The sequence below is a fragment of the Gossypium arboreum genome, chromosome 12 (genome assembly GCF_025698485.1).
Source record: "Gossypium arboreum isolate Shixiya-1 chromosome 12, ASM2569848v2, whole genome shotgun sequence".
Classification (NCBI taxonomy): domain Eukaryota; kingdom Viridiplantae; phylum Streptophyta; class Magnoliopsida; order Malvales; family Malvaceae; genus Gossypium; species Gossypium arboreum.
The window spans coordinates 19,020,674-19,039,773 of NC_069081.1; the positions used below are offsets into that span (position 1 = coordinate 19,020,674).

The following is a 19,100-nucleotide window of genomic DNA, read 5'->3' on the forward strand; positions in this document are numbered from 1 at the left end:
CAAAGCCATATTCTAGTAGGATTGAAACACCTTATCCTAATCAATATAAAATAGATGGAGTTTAATAAGGTTTAAAACCTTATTCTAAAATAAAATAAAAGAAGTCTAGTTCTATATGGATTTTACTTTTATTTTATTTTCCATCGTATTTTATTTAAATAAGAATTTGGGTCACTTAATTCTAACAGTTCTTGAATTCATATATGAAAATTTCCAACAAGAATTAGATGATAAAACAATAGAAAAATAAAGAACTAAAGAATTGGAAAAAAAAAAAAAGAAACAAAAGATGATAGATGGATTGATGAAAAGAAGATGGTGTTGATGACAAATAGTTGGATAGACAGCCTAGCCTTTAGTGAACTTACGCCAACAAAGAACTATATTGGCCTTTAATTAAACCTCTCGATTGACTTGAATTAGGCAAGTTGGAGTTATGATAAACCTCCTCCACAATCTTAAAGAATTGAAGCAAAAGTTCTATTGAGAAAGAAACAAGAAACTAGTCTTGTAAGAAAAACTCTCTCATAGCAATTTTATTAGTCAAATAACCTTACAATGTTTGGATCCCATCAAAAAATACATCGCAAGTCAACTAATCTTTTAAAGTTGAAAATTGACAACTTTAATGAAATTAATTTATGAGTTTCAATTCATCCATGTATCCATAGATGTGAATCTGGATATACCCTTATTTAGGGTATGCAAAATGATGATGAATGGACAAGAGATCGCGGATGTCAACCAAAATTCAAAATTTTCATATGACGAATGTGCAGTAACTCCACTGCATCTAAAGAGAATCTTGCTCAAAGACATAGGGATATGTTCCAAAATGTCTTAAATGAGATTTAGGGTTTTAGGGTGAGAAGATTAGATCACTGAAAATATTTATTCATTTGTCCTTTAGCATATGATATTCAGAAAGTTACAAAGTTTGGTTACGCCTCATCATCACAAGGATTCGTGATCATTGACATATTGGTGAAAGGCAGGTTCCGATATTCTCATTAATTCAAACCAGAGTGATAATCTTAGCCGTATTACAAAGATTGGTTAGAGAAATTTAAAAGGCCAAATATTCGGAGATCTTTGAAGGAATACTGATCCTTCTTACGTATGGTTTGCATGCTAAGCTCACTCGGGATGAGTTTCTTTTGTTTAGTAAAGAAGAATCTTACCCAATTCAATGAATAATCACTCAAGAATTAGCACCTCGTCTTCTTGGGTTGTACCTCCAAATGGAGGAGCAAAGTTCGTATGGATGCTTCTTTGATCCCAAAACTCAAATGGTGGCCGAAATGGGAAATTATCAACGGTTTTAGTGATCGCATTTTTACATCTTCATTGGTCATGGCATCAAGCGAAATTCAACTCCGAGGATCTGATCCATATTCATGGGTGGGAGGATAAAGGCTACCATCCCTTGAAAATTTGATGCAACCATCCATTATATTCATGATATAATACCATTTTTGCATAGCAAATAAAGTTGCGATCTAGATGGCCAAAGCCACTAGACTTTATGTATTGCCCAATTCATTGAATGTATGTTACACCCTCGTATATTTCAAAATATAAACACACTAATACAAATGGCATTTCAACCGTCGATCAAAAGTTCATAAATAATCCTACAAAAGCATGTTTTTAGTTATCTGATTAGACAGAAAAGATAGCCCCCAGGTACATTTTAGTGACAAGACATCAGCAAGCAGGCGATGTGAAACTTGATTTGATGGTGATGATTGATAAATTAAGTACAATGAAACAATCATTCATTTCATAGGTTTGCTTTCTCTCCTACTTTTACCAAGCACACTATAGGCATTAAGCACCGCTACCACACCATTCGTTCAAAGCAAAAAAAAGGACACGTCCCCCACGCCTATGAAATAATTGAAATGAAATTGCTAATTTTTCCAATGGTTGAAAAGACACTAACACAATCCAAATGAAGCCAAGGTTGAAACCATCTCCAACTAAAACACTCAAAATTTTTGCTTGTTAAAAAAAAAGGCATATATCTATCTCCAAAGGTAAAATACAAACATTAGTTCCTAACTAATGAAAAATTGAACGTAAAACCCTATATTACAAAAGAGGAAGGTCCCAAGTCACAAAACAAACAAATGGGGCTGAGCCTGAGGCTTAAGGTGATATATAGGAAAAAAAAGTAGGGTAGTGGGGTACTCAAAAAAAGAATGATATACAAACAAATGAAAAGAGAAATTATACATATGCCCCGCGGAACCTGCTAGATTCTTGATGGTGAAGGAACTCAACTTTGAAATGAAATATCAGTGTCCCAAAATGGAGATTTCTGTAGGCAGAGGCCTGTAGCTTAGAATGGGAGAAAGCCTACCTGACCAGGAGAGCTTGCAAGATTAGAGAAATGGTAGATTGTGATCTCAGCCAAATGGAGAAGGAACTGGTCCTGCTCCCCCAAGTGCATCTGATCTTTTAATACTTCCCATGCCACAGATGATGCATCCAGGAGCAGAGAGAGCAGAAAATTTGGCCCCACAAAGATCACAAACATCGTATCCAATAGTAGACAGACGGCTGAGCGTGGCAGCACAGAACTGAGAGGGATCCTCTAGTGGATCGATAGACTTGTTGGTCAAACCCCTCTGAACACAAATGTCAATCAGGCTCCTCAATTCCTCTTGCTTACCTGGAGGTGCCTTAGATAGGAGAAGTTCAAGCATCTGCTTTGCGTAAGCATAGTTCTGAACATCCATATTTCGTTTTATGGCAGTGCGAATGCAATTTATTCGGTGCTTTGCCTGCAGAGGCAAAGAACCTAGATGTCTAGATAGTCTAGCCATCTCATCTTTTGCGCTGAGTGCTCTTGGGCCTTGGACTTTCTGCAGCCTTGTAATTTCCTGCAGGAGAGCCAAAGGAACATATATTCAGTCATGAAGAACAATTTTATGTTCCAAACTATAGCATAAAGGTCAAGGCTTGGGACTTTCAAATGAGATTAAAGTAAACGCAATTAGTTAGCTTAGCCTATCCACCAAAACCATTTACACGCTAACTTTTGAATTTACGAATTGTCAAAGTATCATAGATTAGCATAAACCACCCAGTTTAAAATACATATTATGAATAATGTGGTCCACATACCCAGACTACATTCATTCTTGTTCCATAAATATTACAGATCAGCTCATTATATGATCTCTAGCACCATGAATGCAATACGAAGACTGGAGTTAAATTGATGAGAATCAATAAAAACTGCTAGCAACAACGAGCCTAAGCAAAAATATCCTTATCATGCTATTGGCATGTAAAATTCAAAAGCAAGAACATATCAATCAAAGATGAGAAAGAACATTGAACCTAAATTGATATTTTCAAAACTTGAAAGAATCTTAAGCTCTTAGCTTGTAGAAACAGTAGACTAGCTTGACTACTGAGCATAAGGTCAAAATAAAAAGCTCACGCAGGATGACAGAGAGCTCAATGTTCGAAAAATCATAAAATATTATCATCAATCCATTCTCTGTCTTCAGTCTTTAACACAACTCAATCTAAAAGACAAATGCTCGTTAAATTTCCTCAGATGCTTGATTCAAGTTGTAATTCATTTAGTGCCCCAAAAATGATGACGTACCTGAAGAAGCGTTACAGCTATCTTGTATTGAGCACAGATGGTAGCTTGAGCTTTAATATCAGCTCCACGAGAGTTATCCTTAGCTAGTGCCAGAAAAGCTTCATCAAAACAGGATAATGAATCTGGAAGTTGATTCTGCTCAAGGTGAGCAAGTCCAGTCTTAAAACATATGGGAGCTGCTGCCCCACGTGGAACCTATTAAGAGAGAAAATATTGTAAATGGAAGGATTTAGAAAGCTACATAATAAACATATCTCCAGAGAATGACAGAATTAGTAGCTTCCAAGTCACAAGGACAGATTATTACTACAAAGCCAATCAGTTAGAACAACCTTTATTCCAAATACTGTTAGAAATGATTTTGTTTTTCCCCCAGGCAATAAGTTAAGCAACTTGAAGTTATTGGACACATGCAGCTATGTTTTTTAACTACAAAATGCAAGTGCATCCCACAATCAGGATTGAAGAGGAGGGGAGAAGAAGAAATAACATAATGCACATATTCACCTGTCCAGGACGCACAGACGTTGGAGTGGGTCCAGAGGAAGTAGGTTTTTCAGACTCTGCAGAGTTTGGAACTCCAAGAGCACTAAGGTCAAGAGGTTGCGTGGATAGCGGCATTTGAGCAGGCTGAACTTGAGGCTGTGGCAAACCAACAGCTGGAGCTGAGTATTGTGGAGGAATAACGCCACCAGGAAGTGCAAGAGACTCAGGAGGAATAGGTTGTTCAGCGGACTGAGGAGGAACCCCACCACCGGGGAGACCAATATCAGCCGCAGGTGCATTTACTTGGTCAGGTGGTACCTTTCCACCAACTTCAACCTTTTGAGGAGTTTGATCCAACTTTGAAAGATAAGATCCAGGAGGAGGCAAAGCAGCTGCAACCTGGAGGGATGGTATTGTGTTCTGGAAAAAGTCTTCTGGTATGGGTCCAGCAGCAGTTCCAACACCTTTGGTTGCAGGAGCTGATTGTGATACCAATGCAGGTTGTACCCATGAATCAGTGCCGAAGAGATCTCCAGGGGCAGAAACTGTGGGATTAGTCACAGATGCACCGGTAGCAGGATAAGGTTGCTGTTGACTCTGACCAAGATCCTGGCCAGTCCATGATTTTGTCCTGGCTATAGGTAGGCCCAAGCCATCACCAAGTCGCTTTGTCGCTTCTTTAATCTTATTAACATCCACAGTTCCTGACGTCGGCTTTTCTCGTATTCTGATCTGTAACTTCTTCGTTTTTGACACTCCTTCCTCATCACTGCTGCTACCACTATCAGCTGTGCCATACATTGTTTTCTTGAATTCTTCTGCAGCTTTAGCCTGTTCATCAGCAGCAGTGGAACTGTGATTGGGTTTGATTAAAGTTTCCAGACCCATCAAAGAACCAGCCTTGGTTTCACCACTTGTAACTCCCATAGAACTATCTGTAGATTTAGCCACAGAAGTATGGACTCCATTTGGCTTATGGTCACCTGCTGCAGGTATAACCAAGCTACCTTCCTTTACTTCAATAATGTTTCCTCTTCCTTTGATTGAACCAAGGTAAACACCAATATGATCTGTGATAATTGATGGAATGGCACCATCATCAGTCTTCATGTATGGCATAACTTCTGCAGCAAGCTCCCATTGAGGTATACTCTTTAAGTTCGTAGGGGTCTTGATTTCCCAGTTTCCACCACCCCATTCAGGTCCCTTAGGAACCATACTTTCAGCAGCAAAGTTGGCAAAAATGCCTTGTGTCCAACCACTTGAGCGGACTCTTAAAATCCTTTCACAATATCGCCTCAATTCTGAATCAGCGCCTTCTTCCTCAAGCCTCTGAGCAAGACGCCGCATTGCACTGGGGTTGAGGTGGCATATAAACAGGTCTAGCATGCTTTCATAGTCTGCTATGACTTCAAAAGTTTCCTTCGCACTGTCAAACTGACCATACCTGCAGTTCAAAATTTGAGTCTCATCAAAGAAAAAATGGGACCATATAATGACAAGTCAGTCATAAAGGCTGAACAATAATGGATAGAAGCTCAGAAGATTACTGTATAATGCTCTTAATAAAGTAACATGATTTGTGATAATAATTCTAAACATAGATGCTTAAACTCAAAATGCATAACATCATTTTATGTGTTTTGAACTTTTGATAAAGAACTTAAATAGCATCCATAACTAAAAGACAGTTCCAATAGGCACTAGAGGTACATAACCACAGCAAAAACTGGAGTCATATAGCCCAAAATTGCATAAATGAAAGATTGGTATGAATACTAATTTATGTTCAGCACACACTGCTAACAATCAAAATGTAATGATCTGAACTGTGAACCAGAGATCAGCAGAAAAATATTGAGCATGATATATTACAGATTGAATCTTCTGAAAAGTAACCAACACATTCACTTCATTTATGTAAGAGTCTGTTATATCCTCAACCTTCTAAAAAATTATTATTGACAAGTTCATTTACAAAATCAAGAACCTCAGCACCGAGAAAGGAAAAAGTCAATGGCTGCGATCGCTTACTTGATACAGGCATATCCCAATTGGCGGAACCGGTGGAACAAATGAGAGGTTGGTGGGCATTTTGGATAATCTCTAGAGCGCACAAATTCATCTTTTAAAACAGATAGAGCAGTAGAAAAACGAAGTGCTTTGATTGCATAGAGTCCCCGCATCACCTAAAATTGTTTTTTTATAGCAAAGTTCAGAACCAAAAGTAAAAGGTTAATGAATGTAAACATCATACACAATTGTTCATCTACCTGAGTGAACTGTGGACCTGCTTGGGATAATGATACTGCAAGATCTCCACAAACAGGGGGACCACCAGCAAGAATATCAAGAGATCGAGGAGTGATACGTAAGCTGTCAAACCTTAATAAGGTAAAAAAATATAGAAGTCAGATGCCAAGTTTCATGCATAAATCCACTTTGCTATAGCTAATGAAAAGATAATAATAACAAAAAATGCTTAGTTTTACACATCAAACATGAGCAAGATTTCAATTAGATGAGTAACATTAGGCAAAAAACATGAAAAATATGCAAAGAGAAAGGAAAACCTTGATGTTATTTGGTATAGTATTTCAGAAAGGTCAAGCTTCTGGTCAAAGTTTTGTTGCATGGTAGCAAAACCAATAAGAAGAGGTTCAAGAAGCCCAACAAGGCAGCTCTTAATCTCAACCCCCTTCTTTTGTCTAGGATTTATATCTGTAGGGTTAGCTAGCAACAACCGATCATTTAGAGCCCCAACTAAAGCTGCAGGATAGAAATCATCTCAGTAACTCCACAATATAATCATGCCGCACCACGTTGCATTTGATACAATACAATGGTGTAAAAATCAATCGGGAACAAGAATGCAAACCTGCATTTGGCATGCTAATGGAGAGTACAGTCCTCACTTTCCCATCCCATCCTAAAATACAAACTGCTGTTGCAGTAGAAAAAAGAAGTGTAGGTCCAACCCACAAAAGTGATCTAAAGTGCTCATGAGTTAAGAAGTAAAACAAATTTATTAATCTTGACTATATAAATTATGTATTAGTACAAGGATGCATGCAAATATATACAAGACTAACGACATATTGTTGATAAAAGATTTTCATTCCTTAACACATAAATGAGATTGAATTTATACTGAACATGTCCCGACAAATATTGTTGGAATGGGTAAAACCAGAGCGTAATTCCATGGGGAAAACGGTATGAAGAAGCAAAACCAGTAAAAGAAACTAATGCAAATCAAAAAGAATAAAAAAATGCTAAGATTATACAGGTATCAGCAATCACTGCTAGTAGAAGCAGTTATTGTTCCAATGAGAATCATAGAAAGAGGAACTGATTCATAAAATTGACTTTCCGGTAGTATGATAAGGGAAACAAGAGATTGTCAGTTGCTATATCAGGTAGAACATTAAAAGGCCTATAACATGCGTATACTTTTACAAGCATCCAAGGAGAGAGTTATTTTTTACACATGTATATGTATTCATGTATGCATGCATGTATTTGTGATAAGATTTATGCTGTATTACGTATTCAGGATATTGAAGGATTTCCTTTGTCAAATTTAAAAGAACTGCTTGCAAGTACATCAAGGTCTGCTGAAACCATAAGCACCCTGTGAGTGGTTAACACTCCTGCAACATAGCCTCTTGGAGTTTCTTGCCAATGTACCTGCAGATATTGGAAAACTACAGGGTTAAAATTCCAAACCCGTATTATTTTCAAGAAAAAAGCAGTCAAGCTAGATAGTTGATGCATAACTTTGTGCACAGAATAAAGGTACACATAGATAAAGGTGCGATAGATATGTATTAGTTTGTGAATGTCCATATATGTATGCATTCAGTTCCTAGATGCAATTCCTTTTGCACAAAAATGCATGTGTTTTATAAGCAGTCAAATCCACAAGTCAGCAGATCTCAGTCATCAATGCTATTAGATTACATGATGGCTTGAGTAAATAAAGCAGTGCTAGGATCTTATATAAGGTGGTCAGTTGACCCAAGGATCTCCAGGTGTTATATGTATTTTTCCCCTAATACATTCATGATATAAATCCTTCATGGATCTGGCATGATTCACATGCTAAATTGAGATTTCGTTAAAATTAAGTGATAAATTAAAGAAAAGAAAAGGCAGAGGCCTTTGCAAGTTTACGGAGGAACCATACAAAAAGGACTGGTGACACCACAAGGTCTGCAACAGGAAAAATTAGAAGGGACAGCTAGCAAATTAAATCCTTTCTTTTTTCTTTTAGTTTATATATATATAACTTCCATGTACTTTCATGAGTTTTATTATATTATCTAAAAAGCTTTCATGAAATGAACATTTCAAAAGTTATCCTCAAAGAGTTGAATAACTCACCTGAAGCACAATCTCATTTGCTTTTAACCTTATAAACTTTTTCCCCTCTGCTTTTGTTGATATATAGTGACCATCAGAAGATGGAAGAATGTAACCTTGAACTAACTTAGCCAATCCAATCTGCTTCCCGTTACATGCAAACATCAAAGTGGACTCTGAAATCACAGAAGATACTTATCAGCATCATGTCTTACAAATGGCGATATCTAACATGAAGTATCATATGTGCCCAAGCACCTATAGGAGTGGAAAATATTCGATCAATTTCGGTGTCGAACAAAAATGGCATAGGACCCTGAATAGAATTAGGGTTTCCATCCACGGGTTGATCAGGTAAAAAATTTGGTTCAACAGCACCATTTTTCCCATCAGCTTCTTGTAAAGCTGCTCCTGGAAGGATATACAGAGCCAGTCCAGACTTATCTTCATCAAGAATAGCAAATTGATTTTCATTGGGGCCAATAAATGCAGCATCACAACCTACAATTTGAAAAGGAGAATATCATAAATAAATTCTTGAGGCATAATATGTGAGAAACTAGCTAGTAAAACAAGCAAAACAAACATATTTTTGACAGATATACCTTTGATTGTGCTTCCTTTGTTGTTAGCTAACTTTATATCGGTATTTTCCCAATAAAGGACCACTTCATTTGTAGTGCCACTAAACTCATAAACAATGAGAAATAGATGCCTCTTCTTACCATAAACCATATATTTAGGATAATATTCCACATTTCCTGGGATCTGAAAGAAAATTATATTGTTAAGAACCAAAACCTTGTCGGCATAAAAAGCATCTTTTTAAGCATTTACCGATGTGAAAAGTTTCTTGTAAATACTATCTCCTCCAGAAGAAAGATTATAAGCCATGAGGTTAACACCATCTACATAAAAAGCCCTGACAGGGTAATGAAGAACACGGTTCTCCTTATTGAAGAAATTGAGCTCTAAATGAAATGGCTGCCAATAAAGTGAGTCATATCAGCCAAATAGTAAACAGAGGCAACATAGATATTAATGCATAATCAAAATCACAAACAAATGTACCTGGCAAACAGGAATGTCCTTCAGTTTATTTTTAGCATCCACAATAGAGATGAGAGGCAGCCTAGATATTGGGGCAGTTTTAGCATGACCTTCCATGAAATGCTGCAATAATAAAGAAAGGTAATGAGTTAAAAGAAAATGAAACAGTTCAGCATTCTTGAAATTGAAGTTAACATACATTTTAGAAATTAATATATAAAAATAACTTAATTTGAAATGAATAAAGTTCAAAGGAGGAGCATACACTATAGAGGAATGCCTTCCGTGCAATGTCTGAAATTGTAAGATCACTTTGGCTGCCATGAAAAATATATAAATAGTCAACAATGATACATGATTACATAAAAATAGATTGTATGATTGAGTTGAATCATTTCAATGTAAAAATTTATCCATGATAATATGTAACAGTTATAAATGTACGACCACTAAACCAAAATAATTAAACATTACAACCTCCAAACTAAATACATTTATCTGCACTCCAGACTTAACCTACCCCTTAATATTTTGTTCTTGCAGTTGTGCTTGAAGCTGATGATCAGCCAAAATTCCAGAGGAACCCATAGATGAAAGCTTCTCCTTTAGGACAGATGCTGCACATGATATCTACTTTCAGCAAATATACTCAAAAAGTTAAGCAGCATATCACATATGTTACATAGCCTATGATGGATGTCCCGACAAAGGCGTGCTAAGTTTTTTTGCAAGTTTTACAAAATTTATGGAAAATCATACCGTCACAACCATGTCCAAATATGTATAGGATAAAGGTGTCTCAAACGGATACTTGAGGAAAAATGAAGAGTCTCGGTAATACAGGATATCACCAGAAAGAATGTTCTTATGTGATATACAGAAAAAATAACATAATGTAGAGAGAAAACATAGAAGGCATTGACAGCTTTACTTATTTTTAGTCTTAGCAAATGCATACAACATTATCAAATAAAAACTGAGCAGTTTCTGAAGAGTTGAGAGAATATGAATATAGATTCTGTAGAAGCAGTGCCGAAGAGAACAAAACATTCAGTTCTGCTTCTATCACCTCAATGAGGTATAATTTTAAACAAGACCATGCTCTGAAAGAAATCGCACCATCCTATATTGAAAGAAACTGCTCCAATAATATACCTTAAGACCGTTAACACTTGATATTCAGGTATATTCAGAAATTAAACCGGCATAAATTATTTTAAAACAGATTATTTTCTTCATATGTAACAATGCACATGTAGACAGATGATCCATTAAATGTCCACCTGAAGATCCCCTGGCACTTTGCAAAACTGCAAAGAGTTGTTTCCTTCCTTCCCTAGTGTAAGAAGCCCTATTCTTCATGTTGTCACCGCCACTCATATTCTGTCATGGGAAATGCTTATTTATACATCAGAAATTAACAAATAGTTTATAATGCAATGACATAGGTGAGCACTCTTAACTGCAAAAAGCAGAGCCGCTAAGTTCAATTTTGGATGAACTTCCAAAGCCCTGATACGAGGCAAGGGATAAACTGCTTCCCCACCCTGCTGAGACAGAATGCGTGGGATGTCCAATGATTCGATTGCTGCAAAGAAAACACCAACGGCTCTTGAGTATGTGATTTCCATTTAAGAAAAAAATGTATGTATCCCATCCTCCTTCGTTCCCAGAGAGTGTGTTTGTACTTACAAGCCGGCTCAAAAAAATTTACTTGTGTTGGAGGTTTATTTGGATTAACTAGCAATCGTGTTTTCCAAACTTGTAAAGTTCCATCCTTGGAAAGAATGACAAGTAAACGCAACATTGGAAGCCAAGCTAATGATGTGATAGGTTGAGTACCCACCTGTGTGCTGCGTGGCAAAAACAGAACATTTCAACAAATAAGTGCCTTCTTCTAATATCAACACACATAATAAAGGCTTGAAAAGAAGGAAAAGAAAAAAATTAGAAAAAACAAGCTTACATTCCAATCATAATAGGTCTTTCTGTTGATACATCCCAGGCAAGAAGTGTACCACGTCTATCACCAACAAAAATCCATTCCAGTGTTGGATGAAAAGCAAATGCACCAGCACCAACTAGCTTAATGGTATTATCAACTGAAGGGAACAAGAAAGGAAAGCATATGATATTTAAGCATATAATAAAATACAAAAGGAGAAAAAAATTTTCCTCAACTTACGTTGTAGTGTATAATGAACAGCATATGTATGAATGTTGTACGCCCGAATCAAACCTTCTGCATATGCTACATACTTTTCTCCCCCAAAACAGAAGTGACAGGAACAAAAAAACAGACAACTATTCAGTACATTCTTAATCATGAGAATGGAAATGATCATTTAGCCGTATAATGGCTGATAAGAGATGTGAGTAGATCAGATTGCATTGCAACTGCTATCGAGTTAGTCATGTATGTCAGAAGAGAAGATGATATTTTGGAAATCCAGTTCCAGCCAAGAAGAAAAGATCCATTTCAACAATCATTCCATCAGAATTAAATTAAACAAGCACTTTGAGCATCTCCGCTTCACTGCTATATCACATATCTCATTTACATTAAATGATCCAACCAAGAACCAAGAACAGATTCAAATTTCAAGTTTCATGCTTATCCTAGTAAATTTCCAAGCACTGAAACTTCGAACAACTATTAACTACCTGGAACAACTAATTTCATTTACAACATCAGAAAGAAACAAAAGATAATAAAAAAATCATAAGAATAAAACCTATAGCTGGAAAATGACATGTACCAGAACAGGTAGTCGAGGATGACAAGCAAGATTCACAACAGGTTTCTTCAAGTCCGTCTTTATTTTTGTAGGGGGTCTCCCACCTTCAATGGTCCCAACAACTTCACATATGACAGTAAAAATATTAGAAACATTATTAAAATCCGTAGTATAAAATGATGTTGCAAGTACAAAATAATTCTGCTAGAAAACACATGGAGCTAAGTAACCTGTTACACTCATTCTCTTGTGAAAACCAAAAAATACAACAGGTTGGAGAGGAGTCAAAGCAAGATGAACTTCTGTTTCAGACGAAATGTGTTCCGTCTTCTTTTCAGGTGAATGTAAAACACAAGTTTGTTCAGCATCAAAGTCACAAGAACGTATTGTACAATCCTGCAACATGACATTTTCAGAAAAATAAACGGTTATAATTTGCATTAGGGAACTTCATATAGAGGGGAACTAACAAAAGCAACTCTTTCATGTAAAAAAGGAGCTTAAAGGCAACAATCATACCATTATTGCATTAAATCAAAATGTCAGAGGAGGTGGTATTTCTTCCTTTAAAATGTAATCCAATTCTTTCTTTAAAATGTAATCCAATAAGGCTCAAGTAAAAATAAAAGGGGTAAAGTCCGTCATGGCAGGGACCTTAAGGATAACATCAAAAAAAAGCAACTGGGATCTAATTATAAATTATAATATCAGAATAATGGAAAGGAACAACAAAATTTTTCCTCATTATATGGGTTAGACAATCTATATATCTAGAATGACTGCCTCGCCACTTTCTCCAACTTGGGAACGACCACACAAAATACATGACCCCTAGAATACCACTAGCATAGATTGGTTTCAATAAAACATCTTACCACAACATATTTTGTGAACAATTGAAAACTGAAAGGAAATGAATTTTAGGAAGCTATCTAAAAGATCAACGCCACACATTGAAAGAACACACCCTACCTTAAAATGCCTCGACATTCTTAGGAACAAAAAAATAAGATTCAAACTATCTCCTCATACTAGAATATTTACAAAGAAACCTGTCTAATGGCAGTAAAATCTAAGATTGAACTAATAGCAATCTTATATGCTCTACCCTCTACATCAATTGATTAACAACTGTACTAATACTAATCTTAATATGCAGTAATTCTATTCTCATGATAATTGAATGCAATTTCTTTTTTGTTCTTTTTTGTGGTAATGATCGAAGCTAACTTTAAAATTGCGGAACCAACCTCAAGAATGGCAATCACAGCGTGACCACTTGTAGGACTATAAGCCATCCGAACCACCGGCGAACCAATGTCTATAGTAGCTAGCTTACTTCCAGTTAAAGCATCAAATTCTGCAACCAAAAAAGATCCAAACATGTTTTAATCCTTTTAAAGCAGATTTAACTGCTCAGCTCTAAAAGTTATCCAAAACCTCTCTAAATTCCTTTTTTTTTAAAAGACAAAAGTTGAACTTTAGTCGTCATTACCGATGATGTAAGTGCCGATGGCAGCGGAAACGAGAGCCTGAGTAGGATGAAAAGCTGCGGCGTGTGGCTGCAACGGTTTGTAAATGCCTCGTGCGACATGGCGTAGATCCAAGTGTTGCAAAGTCGTCCACTCCATCGATTCTTCTTTTGAACTCTCTCTCTATCTCTCACACAGAAAAAGGAAAATCAGAATTGGGAAGAGAGCGGAGACCTAGATCCGATCTGAACTGCACGTTGAGAGTCGAAGGAAATTTTAAATTTAATCTGTTTACCTCTTGTGTTTTCTATGCGGAAGAAGCTCAATTCATCCCGAGATTTCTTTTGAAAGGTAAAATGCATAGAAAAGAATATCAAAATAACAAAAATAAGCTGTGAAATTTAAGAGAAAAAGAATAGGCTGGTCTGGCTGGTTGGTGATGGCGAAACTGAGAGTTGGCCTTAATGGAGGAACAAATATTTGGGCCTCCTTTTATTTGCTGGTTTTATTTTAGTATACTACGATTCAGCCCACTTTGGACTATCGAGTTCATAATATAAAACTTTCTAAAGATATTTAAGATGTTAACGACGGGAAGAGGGGTGGGCAATATTTGGGTCATGTTACACATATCATATTTGTATTAATTGTTTTAGTTAATATATATGAAGTTCCCTGAAATTTGCAATTTGTACTCTTTTTAACTTTAATTGGTATCTAACCTTAAAATTGCAATTTCAATTTGGTACTTTTTTTAAGGTATCTAACATTATTAATATACACGGACATGGCAACATGTCAATCTCACATTGACAGGTGACAAAAAATTAAAAAAAAAATTTAAAACTAAGTACCTACACTTGACTTAAATTTACATTTTAATAACTAAACTTGACTTAAAAGGAACAAATTGGTACTTAAGAGTTTTTTTTATCGAATAGGTACCTAAACTTGACCTCAGTTCAATTTGATATCTAAACTTTTTTTTATTATCCAATTAGGTACCTGAACTTGGCTTTTTTATTCCAATTAATACCTAAACTTAGCTTCATGGTTCAAATAAGTCATTCACAGAAAGTATTAATTTGGACCAAAAAGCCAAGTACCAATTTGAACCAAGAAGCCAAGTTCAAGTACTTAATTGCACCAAAATAAACTTTAGGTACCAAATTGAACTTTAAGACCAGGTTCAAGTACCTAATTGGAGTAAAAAACATGCAACAATATGAACTTTAAAACCAAATTCAAGTACCAAAATAATATATTTACCCAATTTTGACATATTTAATAATATTTTCACGTCTATATTCAAATAGCTGACACCAAAAAAAAAAAAAAAATCGAAACACAGACATGCATATAGCTCAGCCATCAGCTAGTCTTGTCCAGGAACAGGTAACTCCATGGGTCACCATCAGCAGTGGCTATCAATGACTAATCTTTGGCATGAATAAGGCCCAACTGCTATAAAACAACAAAACTATCAGTATATTGCTTACAAAGAGTTATAGTTGATCGGTTTAGATCAACTATCCGTCAAGCAAATCTTCATATATTTAATCTACACTGTAAAACTAAAATATCAACAGAAAGCAATTTGTGGCCTTAAAAAGTGCGCAAAATTTATGCAAAGAATTGCATTGTTCAACCATATTACTATTACATACTATGAAAAGTGCAGATGTTCGTTTCCTATTTATCTTTGCATGATTTCCATGCTGAGAACGTAACTTCCAGCTGTTGCTTGTGCATTGTAGCATCCTAATGAAAATTGAGTCAAAAGAAATTTTGCGTCCATTTACACGCCTTTACTGCAGAAAGGGATCAGTATAACTGCCTGTCAACATTCATCAAATCTGGAGATTGGATCAAATTCCTTTATCTATTGCAAAAGTCAGGATTTGAGTTGGGATGGTGGCTGTAATTGTCAGTTGAACTGCTGGTTTTGAGAAGCAGGTATTGTCCATGGATCTACATATGGTCTAAAGGACAATGACCTTACCATTGTTGAAGTAGATCCGATATTATAGCTGGCAAACCCATGTGGTGCACTCCGGTGGTTAAAGTTTCGTTGAGGTTGATATGGATTTAGGATAGTACCGGCATATGAATGATGAAAGGCACCTGTATCTTCAGCAAAATGAACGGGTTTTTCATAACTATAAGAAGTATTAGAGACTCTAAACCTTGAGTTTTGCTTCTTTTTCACTTTTCCAACTGGAGAAGACACTTGGTAATTGTTACCCATACTTGGACACCTTGGAATAGGGGTTTTTCTTCGTGGGTTATTAATCTTTCCCCTGTCCGGTTCAGTAGTTTTTCTTTTTTTCAATGGTCTTGATTGATGTGAATGCTTTTGGCGTTTTGTACCTAGTTATAAAAAAAGAAACATGTGATGTAAAATTCCAGTAGCTCAATAGTCGAGAGAAATGGAATTCACAGAAACATAGTTTACTTTCACCATCTCGCTCTCCAACATACCAACATCAGTAGACCACTTCCTCGTTATTTTCATTGCTTTTACCAGTCTTGCTGCGTTGCCTCGTTTGTGCTTCTCGGAAAGTACATGTTTTCTTTCGGCCTCATCACTCCAATGCTGATGTAGACCAAAAAGAAAAAGCATAAATAAACCAAGCCCATCATGGCTAAAATTGTCAATTTCCAGCCGGATACTTGCCTGTCTGTAAGTTTTCAATTTATAAAGGTTTCGACCCTTTACAAGCAAAGGAAATAATGGAGGCAATTTCTTACTCCCCTTGCTCCATAATACTTCAACCTATACATCAAAAACACAGAACCGGTGGATACTATCATCAAGTGCACAAACAACTCATTGGGAACAAAAAATTACAGAAAACGCATGAAAGGAACAATTTGTCACTTATTGCAAACTATCACTCAGATTGGCAAAATCAACCGTTTTGAACATATCTTTGTTTTAGAAACCAAATATGTGCAACATTTACAGGAATTCTATCTACCTAACATAAGATAGTGCATTGGAATTACCGTAAATGTGTGTTGTTGTTTGGCTTTGCCATAGCTTTCCTTAACAACCCTTCCTGCAATAGTTCTCTTCCCCAGAAGTTTCCCACGCCTAGTCATTTTATTGAACCTGTTTTAAAAACCAAACCTTGATTTACATAGCCCCAAAAATGACAAGGAAATGTAAGAAGAGAAATAGACAAGATAAGGAGAATCTGCAATGTTAGTTCAGATAAGGGATTACTTCTTATAAACCTTCTGAGTAAACAAAACAACATCTCCTTTACAAACATCACCTACATTATTAAGTAACAATAACTTCGTATTACTCATTCGAATTGCCGAAATAAAAATTCAAATGAAAAAAAAAATCAATAACAGGCAAATTACCAGTACAGTTGATGAAAAACGATGACCTGGGATATAAGGCTTCAGCTCTCCCATCTTTTATTCTGAGAAAGAAAAAAGAATGTGTTGTTAAGTGAGGATTGGTAAGTGATGATACTAATACCTACTCACTTTTTCAAAGTTTTGAGAGATCTATTGCAACGTGGGAACAGAAAATTGTATGAAATTTCTACAAAAATGGATAAAAAGATGTGAAGAGATTACCTCCAATGCTCAAGAATTCTCTGTTGACACACTGCCTTAGTGCCTGTGATTCGGAGGCCATGGTTTCTCAAATAAGCTTTGAGTTGTTTCAAGCTCAAGCTTTCTAAGTCATCTCCTTCTATGGAATACAAGGATCATAAATTGTAAGGACTTCTTTTTGGATCAAATACAATTATTATTTTCAAAAAAAAATTAATAAATTCAAAGAAGGCAAATACGACCTTTGAGAAGAGTAATAACTCCATTGCAGAGAGAATCGTCGTTCTCGGTCCGATCATTATCGTCCGAATCGTTCTCTTCCTCTTCCTCTTCCTCAGTTTCATCTCCACTGATGATATGAGAATTAAATCAATATTAAAGGGGGGAAACCCGAATAAATTGAAAACGAAATAGGAATTACAATACCTGGAACCGGAAAAGCTTCTATCTTCATAATCATCATCGTCACCAACTTCTTCTTCTGTTTCGTCTTCTTCCTCGGAAGAAGAGAGGGAAATCAAAGTAGGTTTGGCTTTTCCTTTCTTATCAGACATTTTGATTGAAGTCAAACGGAAGAGCGAAATTTACGACTGTAAACTCGAATCAAATTTTCTCACTAATTATTTCTCCTTACGACCTTAAAACAATTTTAATAACTTCACAATTTTTTAAGACATTTTATCTGAGGAAATCCGAGTCGACACATGTAAGGTCAGGTCGCGCTGGAAATTTAACGCCGAGTATCGAAATTAGCCCAACACTATAAAAACCATTCTCGGCCCAATTAGAGTCCATTATCTCCGTTTTTGGTTAATTCAGTTTTTTCCAATTCAATCAATCTAATATTGATTAGGACAATTTTGTGGGTTAATAAGCTCGCTAAGTTTGCTTCTTCTTTTCGTATTAGTTAACCGCCATTCATCATCGGTTCAAATGATTGTATTTCCTTCAAGAATTATGTAAGTGTTTGATTCTTATTTCCAAGTTTATATGCGACATTAAAGCCTACAGAATTCTTGGACAAACTTTTGAACACCTCTATTTGCGTGTTTCGGTCCAAATTAGTCTCATTATCTATAGTCTCAATAAATTTTCCCATAAGACCAATCATATGGTCTTTAACCGAAATGTCAGGCTTTTGTTGGGCATTTATCAAACTAGTTATAGCCGACTGTCGAGCCAATGCAGCTTAACCACCGAATATATCCTCTAATTTGTTAGCATATAGCAATGATGTAATAGCCCGATTTTGGGCCTAGTCGGAACAATGATTTCTGGATCAATAATCCGACATAGAAAAATTTATTTTTTCTTATATTTTTATGGTTTACGTTTTCGAAAATTTTGACGTTTGGGCACTCAATTTAGAAAAAGGACTAAATTGCAAAAAGTTCAAAACTTGAGTTCTATAAGCTAGAGGTGTCTAATTGCTATGAAATTTTAAATTAGAGGTCTTTAGATGGTAATTAGACCATTACTTAAGTTAGTGGACAAAAATGGACATGAAGTAAGAGAAATTTTAATGTTTTAAGAAAAAGACATTTTGGTCATTTGGTAATTAAATGAATTAAAAAGCAAAAATCAAGCCAAAATCTTTGTCCATGTTCTCTCCCATGGCTGAATATCCCTAAAAAGACATAGCTAGGGTTTGCTCATCTTCCAAGCTCGATTATAAGTCCATTTTTCCCCCTTTTTAATGCCCTTTACATTTTTGAAGTCGTTGTAACTCGATCTATCTATTTCTACCACTAATTTAAGAAATAATCAAAGTTTAAATTTTTACCCATG

At 35.9% G+C, this 19,100-nt stretch overlaps 2 protein-coding genes across 6 annotated transcripts; both read right to left on the reverse strand.

The window, feature by feature from the left end:
• Positions 1-1,997: 1,997 nt before the first annotated feature.
• LOC108479252 (uncharacterized) lies at positions 1,998-14,367 on the reverse strand. Of its 3 annotated transcripts, none has more exons than XM_017781732.2 (25): positions 14,032-14,367; positions 13,760-13,923; positions 13,515-13,624; positions 12,495-12,660; positions 12,286-12,386; positions 11,712-11,784; positions 11,493-11,628; positions 11,219-11,379; positions 10,990-11,114; positions 10,810-10,909; positions 10,047-10,143; positions 9,792-9,843; positions 9,548-9,649; positions 9,314-9,460; positions 9,082-9,244; positions 8,735-8,977; positions 8,498-8,652; positions 7,673-7,801; positions 6,990-7,107; positions 6,685-6,880; positions 6,385-6,496; positions 6,146-6,300; positions 4,133-5,558; positions 3,626-3,820; positions 1,998-2,888 (listed from the first exon to the last, which is right to left on the reverse strand). In XM_017781732.2, exons 2-25 carry the CDS (start codon positions 13,893-13,895, stop codon positions 2,412-2,414), a joined length of 4,875 nt encoding a protein of 1,624 aa, XP_017637221.1. In that variant the 5' UTR covers positions 13,896-13,923; positions 14,032-14,367; the 3' UTR covers positions 1,998-2,411. The 3 variants fall into 3 exon arrangements, with proteins under 3 accessions (XP_017637221.1, XP_017637220.1, XP_017637219.1); XM_017781731.2 differs by having other exon boundaries at positions 13,760-13,919; positions 14,032-14,365; XM_017781730.2 differs by having other exon boundaries at positions 13,760-14,364.
• Positions 14,368-14,979: 612 nt separating this feature from the next.
• On the reverse strand, positions 14,980-18,040 carry LOC108477337 (uncharacterized). Of its 3 annotated transcripts, none has more exons than XR_001870245.2 (10): positions 17,739-18,040; positions 17,555-17,661; positions 17,334-17,451; positions 17,112-17,173; positions 16,966-17,017; positions 16,746-16,851; positions 16,414-16,512; positions 16,218-16,332; positions 15,404-16,106; positions 14,980-15,197 (listed from the first exon to the last, which is right to left on the reverse strand). XR_001870245.2 is itself a non-coding variant. In XM_017779846.2 (9 exons), the coding sequence occupies exons 1-9, from the start codon at positions 17,864-17,866 to the stop codon at positions 15,664-15,666; spliced, it is 1,230 nt and encodes a 409-aa protein (XP_017635335.1). In that variant the 5' UTR covers positions 17,867-18,040; the 3' UTR covers positions 14,980-15,663. The 3 variants fall into 3 exon arrangements, 1 of the variants encoding a protein (XP_017635335.1); XR_001870244.2 differs by having other exon boundaries at positions 14,980-15,200; XM_017779846.2 differs by having other exon boundaries at positions 14,980-16,106.
• Positions 18,041-19,100: the final 1,060 nt, after the last annotated feature.